At 33.4% G+C, this 6,662-nt stretch overlaps 1 protein-coding gene across 1 annotated transcript; it reads left to right on the top strand.

Moving 5' to 3' along the window:
• The first annotated feature begins 5,348 nt into the window (after positions 1 to 5,348).
• Positions 5,349 to 6,083, top strand: LOC139840626 (uncharacterized). The gene has a single exon (XM_071830882.1). The coding sequence runs from the start codon at positions 5,349 to 5,351 to the stop codon at positions 6,081 to 6,083; it is 735 nt and encodes a 244-aa protein (XP_071686983.1).
• The last annotated feature ends 579 nt before the right edge of the window (positions 6,084 to 6,662 follow it).

Genomic DNA, 6,662 nt, shown 5'->3' with positions numbered 1-6,662 from the left:
CGTCCATATCGATTACAAACGAATTATAATAGTTGATAACATCGCGAGGTATTTGACCTCTATATGATACATTTTACAAACGTTGCATTTATTCTTAAAAAGACAATCTACCATTACATCAAAATTGACATGTTCGTCTAACATTTCCCAAAATTCAAATAACTAAATTTTAGCTCTTAATGATCTTCAATGACTCGAATGCAACGTTCTTGTATCATGACTTAAATGGTCCCAACTAGTATCCTTTATATGAGCTAATGCACAGCGGAAGACTTAATTCGTACCTGAGAATAAACATGCTTAAAAGTGTCAACCAAAAGGTTGGTGAGTTCATAAGTTTATCGCAACAACAGTTATCAAAAGTTTCAATAGACCACAAGATTTCATAGTTATAAATATCTGTACAATCGCAAGTGTATAAAAGCATTCTAAGTGGTTGAGCACTTGGTAACCATACTTAACATTTAATCACGTCGCATATTCCCTTTAATATATATAATCTTACTACACTGTACCAAAGTGTAGTCGCTTTAACGAAGTACTGTGCAACCGTTGAATACTGGTCGTCCAGTCCGGTTGGGGTTGTCAGGCCCGATAGATCTATCAACAGGATTCGCGTTTACAATACAGCTGTAAATATTAGTTACCAAGCTACAGGGAAGTATGCAAGTGGTACAACTCAACGTAGAATGTATTTTAAGTACTTGTGTCTATTTCGTAAACATTTATAAAAGCATCGCATGTATTCTCAGTCCCAAAAATATATATTGCAAAAGCAATTAAAAAGGGAGCAAATGAAACTCACCAATTGTATTTTGTAGTAAAAATACATATAACATCATTGATAACTTATAAGGTTGGCCTTCGATTCACGAACCTAATTAATTATATAATTTTATATCGATTAATATCTAAATAACGATTAAAGTCAATTTCTAGTGTACCAATCCTAATGCTCGAGACTAATTTGTAAAAGTTAACAGAAATTCATTTGACTCAAAATGGACTCCAAAAATTTATACCTGAATAAATATAGTCATTTTATATTTTAAATATTTAACAAAATTTATTTATAGTAAATAACAATACTTGTTAATAAATAATATTTTATATACAAAAATATATCAAATTGATGAATTAATATTTTATAATAATAATATTTCCTTAAAATGATAATTTTATTAATAAATTGATAATTTTCATAATAATAATTTAATAACAATAACAAAAATGATAAATTTATAATTTTGTTGATTATAATAGTTAAAGTAATATTTTGACAATTTTTGACAAAATTATTAATTGTTTTTAAAATAATATTTTTAATAAAGATAATAATTAATAGTTTTAATAATAATAATAATTAAAATAATAATTTTACATTTGTTGTAAAAATATTAGTTACTAAAAATTTTAATAACCTCGATGGTAGTGTTTATAATAATAACAACAATTTTAACAACGACGTAACATAAAAATATTCATTTTTAATAATTTGTACGAAAGTTCAATTGGCTATAACTTCAAATCTGTCCGTCGAATTCATTCGACATCTAAATGAAAAGTTTATAGTTTTTCGCCACCTTTCCAAAAACATATTATTCATATACCTTATTTCAATCACAAGAGTAACTAATTCAGATTCTATCCTAAAAATATATTTTAACAAAAAAAAAATTGATATAAAAATATACACGATCCTAATTTCTCGAGCACTAGTCAAGGATACACTAAAAGTAAATAAAAGTTAAGTTTAGAGTGCTCACGTATCAATATTGAGATTCAATATTGCAGGATATTATTTAGACACAACGGAGATGATAAACACTAGTTTGTCTCACGAGCAAAACCCCCGATCCATACCCATAACTTCCACAGCTATGACCCATAATCTTCTTAATATTATCCCACTCATGAAATTAGTTTTGGAACACTTGGGCGGAACCCCATCATAGGATTTTTGTATAAATTTTAGAAATAACACTGATAATTTCCCTCAAAAATAATACTAATACTAGTAATATGAATATTGATACTAATAATCTTAGTAATCTTGATTAGTAATAATAATAATATTTTTAATTTATTTATTTATGTGAGTATACGGAGTAATAAATATATGTGTGTGTGTTGGTGTTTGATGAAAAATGAAAAAAAAAATGAAACGTACAAGCCTTTTTAAAGAAATTTTCGTACCTACCCACTTTATTTTGGCAAAACATTACACGATTCGTGTAGATGGGTACACGATTCGTGTAAGGTATAGTCACAAAAGTTGTAGATTTTTGAGTTACGGTCGTTTGGACACCAAGATCACCCTTTTTCGAGTCCGAATGAATTAGTTATGATTTTTCTCGTGCAAGTGCGCAGGTTTAGTGATTTCCAAAGTTTTAACTTAAAATCATGTGATGAAATGTTGTAGTCTTTTGGTGCTTATTAAAAATCTTTATTTTATTAAAATGACTCGTTAATAATTTGACAAAGACAGTTTCAGATATTTATAAAATTTATATTATCTTTTACACTTGTCGATAATTATAGTAATCTTATATCGAAACCTGATATTACATATCTAATATCTTGTTAACGTTATCAGTTAATAAATATATATCATACATACACATAATGTTCGTGAATCGTCAGGCTTGGTCAAAGGTAACTAATCATTCCAATATAGATTTCAGACTTTCTAAACTCAACATTAGGGTTTTTGCTTATCGTGTCGGAAACATATAGAGATTAGAGTTTAAATTTGGTCGGAAATTTCCGGGTCGTTACACCTAATACCACAAACCCTAAACAAGCAACCAAACCTACAAATCCTAAAAGTGCATCCACCTTTCCTAACAACATTCCACTAAACCAACAATCTAGTTCTCGTGATCACGAACCTTTCACCCCAAAACTTGTCCCGGTATCAACGTCTATCACATCGGTTATGGTTTTCGGATTCCTAGATTCATGGAGCAAGATTGATCTTCGTTGCTTCATTAGCAGGTATGGGAATGTACACGACATCTTCATACCCTTCACGAAAAGATTAAGAAATCGTAATAAATTCGCTTTTGTTAAATTCATGGATGTTACCGACCTTAATTTCTTGCTTAAACGTCTAAACTCCATATATCTTAGTAATGGGTGGCTAAAGGCTTATAGGGCCCTTGATCGAAAAGCTTCTGCCTCGAATGATATACCTATACAACCCCCTTATACAAAACCCGTTTCATCGTCTTTACCTAATCATCATACCATTCCGAATAAGGGGTTTACTGATGGGCGTCCGTTTAACAAGGTGGTTGGGAATATGGACGGATACACTAGTGATATTACGAAAGAATTAACGAGCATCGGGTGGTTTAATCGTTGGGACTGCAATGGTAAATTTAGAGAAATCTCTGTTGTGGGTAGACGTAATGACACTGAAATCCTGAATAAAGCTATTATTGGTACCATCCTTAAACTTGAATATCTTGAACATATCTTATTTCTGTGCGAAATGGAGAATCTGGATAATGTGAAGGTAAAGTACCTTGGTGGGATGGAAGTTATGTTCATCTTTGAGTCCGAGGAGCAAGCTTCATCCATTCTTAATGCGAAACACCATTGTATCCACAAATGGATGTCCAACATTCGCAAATGGGATGAACACCACTCATACCAAGGTCGAATTACATGGTTAAACATCACGGGTATTCCTGTCCAGTTTTGGAATGAAAACACATTTACTGCCATCGCAAAATGGTGGGGCGAACCAATTGACTTCTCAAATTGCTCTCTAAAAGGTAACCAAAATCTCGTTGTAGCAAAAGTATTAGTTAAGTTACGTGTTGCACACTTGGTACATGACATTGTGCGTGTTACATCCGATAGTTCCATCTTTTTTGCTTATGTAATGGAAGAAACCAATGGGATTTTCGAAGTTAATGTTAACCCGGATCACGTGGAAAGTGATGGAAGTGATGGGATATCGGAGTCTGAGTTACCGGGTAATGTCGAATATGCAAATATAGATGATGAAACAAAATCAGATTTCTACGATGACTTCTTTGGTCATAACCCGAATCTAAAGTCTAATGAGGTTGAACCTGGTGACAACAATTCAAAATGTTGGGTGGCTGAAAGCTCATTTGTTGGTCCTAATAAAGAACAGGTGAATGGTACATCCTCTGTTAACAATCTCGATAATCATGTGAAGGATTTTGTTAATGAACATTTAAATGAGGTCGACCAAAAAATGAGTGATATTGGATTAGCCTAAATGTCTGCTGAAGGGCTGGCCCAGAAGGCTTGCGGCAATGTTACAGGTTCGGGAAATGTTACTGTTAATGATAATTTTGTGTTGGAACAAATAATATTCGATGATGTTGCGGCCCAGACGTCTTATGCCCGTAATGTTCTAAAAGGTGGTGAGAATAATGCAAATGTCCAGCCCAACAATTCTCACGGGCCAGAACTTCAGGACGGGCCTCCTCCCATTCCTACGTTCACACCCGACTCACCATATGTGTCGTACGTTGAAAAAAAGGACACTTCTATCCCTAATCCTACAGGTGATAACGATAACATTCAGGGTAATGTTGTGGGACATGTGGATGTTGACTGCCCCCCGGGTTTTCAACCAACCCCACGACATACGCACGAATTACATAAGTGGCTCCCGGCACAACGAATTAAAGAAAGTGACAACGAGCTCATTGACACCAAGAATAATAAAGATGTCGACACCAACACTCCAACTGATATTAATTATGTTCCAGCCCAGGCTGATCCGAATGTTTCTGTCAAGGGTCCTGTCGATCAAAATCTAGCAAATTGACTGTAAGGGGTGTTCCAATAGGACCGGTTCAAACAATTATGAGAAGGAATGTAAGGTTTCAAGGATAAGAGCTTCAAACAATCCTACTTCTAGCAACGAATAATCGCTTTCGAATTGTAGCATGGGCTTAAAAGAATTTGGCCACGATATTGGGCTTGAGTGGATCGGGGCTCCGTCAGGGAAGTAACTTTACCCTTCTTTCGTTTTCTCTTTATATATGTGTTTAAAATGAAGATAATATCGTTAAACGTACGTGGGCTCGGGAAAGTTAAAAAAGAAAAATTTAATTGGATTAAAAAATTAATTCAATTTCATAATCCGGACATTTTTGCAATTCAAGAATTCAAAAGAAAACGAGTTACTGATTTTATGATTGAGTTGTTATGGGGAAATAAATTTTTTGAATATATCTTTAAACCATCGGTGGGATTATCGGGGGTCAATTTTAATTTGGAACCCTACTAGATTTTGTGTGTCCGGGGCGGTTGAAAGGGAATTTTTCTTGGGAATACGTGGTCGATGGGTGGGCAAAATGGTGGATTCTATTATATTAAACGTTTATGGGCCACATAATGATCAGTTGAAACATAAATTTTGGGATAGTCTTGACAATATTATGCAGGTGGATATTGATGATTGGGTTATCTGTGGCGATTTTAATGAAGTAAGGCGAAGAACGGAAAGGAAAAATTGCGAATTTATCGAAAGTAGAGCAAAGATGTTCAACGATTTCATTGACAAGGCTAATCTTATTGAAATTCCATTAGGGGGAATGAAGTTTACTAGGATTAGTGACGACGGTTTGAAATATAGTAAACTTGACAGGTTCTTAGTCTCGGAAGCGTGTTATGCATCATGGGATGGAATTTCTGCATGTACTCTCGATAGGGATTACTCCGATCATTACCCCATCATTTTGAAGGATATGAATAACGACTTCGGGCTGAAACCTATTAGGATTTTCAACAATTGGTTCGAAGATGAAAAAAGTGATGATTTGATAAAAGATGTATGGAAAGTTACCATTCATAATCCAAGGGCCGATTGTATATTTCGTGATAAACTTAAGAACGTAAAAGGGGTGTTGAAGGAAAAATGTAATCCTAAATATAATAGTCTAAATGCCGAAATCGACTCACTTCATAAAGAAATTTCTAAATGGAAAAACATCATCGGTACTCGTGACCTTTCGGAAGTTGAAATTGCATCTTGGTTAGACTTGAAAAAAAGTGGTTTCAAAAAGATAGGGAGAAAGGCGATATATTGAAACAAAAGGCAAGGATTAAATGGGTTACGGAAGGGGATGAAAATAGCAAATTTTTTCATTCATGTATTAAAAGGAGGCAAAACAAAAACAACATAAGGGGTATAAATTCAAATGACTTATGGATCGAGAATGTAACGACCCTGGTTTTTCCAACGTTTAATTATTAATAATTTTATTATTAATGCTTGCGTTTTAATAAACGTGTTCTTATACGTGTTACTTGTTATCGTATTTAACTTTACATGCCCGATTTGTCTTTGTGACACACGTACTTTACACGAATAATATTTTCGAATATTATTTACATTCATGACTAATTTTTATTAATCATTTTTAATTAACTAAGGTTACTAGTTAATTACTTGGGCTTTATTGGATTAATTGTTACATACTTGGACTTGGGCTTTTATTATTTGATATGGACTTGGAAGCCCACCCTACTTTCTTAATGGACTAGTTAGCCCAACATTAAGCTAATGAATTATTAAGAGTAAGATCAAGGATTAATTATTCATGAGGAATCTAGTTACTTACACATTTACACCATTTTCCCATACCCTTTAGCTTTATTACCATTCC

Source organism: Rutidosis leptorrhynchoides, chromosome 4 (assembly GCF_046630445.1).
Source record: "Rutidosis leptorrhynchoides isolate AG116_Rl617_1_P2 chromosome 4, CSIRO_AGI_Rlap_v1, whole genome shotgun sequence".
Classification (NCBI taxonomy): domain Eukaryota; kingdom Viridiplantae; phylum Streptophyta; class Magnoliopsida; order Asterales; family Asteraceae; genus Rutidosis; species Rutidosis leptorrhynchoides.
Note: the sequence above shows the minus strand (reverse complement) of the source record. Positions and strands in the feature narration are given on the sequence as shown.

Bases quoted from the DNA above. Each gene is read 5' to 3' on its own strand.
- LOC139840626 (XM_071830882.1), top strand. From the start codon at position 5,349: ATGGTGGATTCTATTATATTAAACGTTTATGGGCCACATAATGATCAG.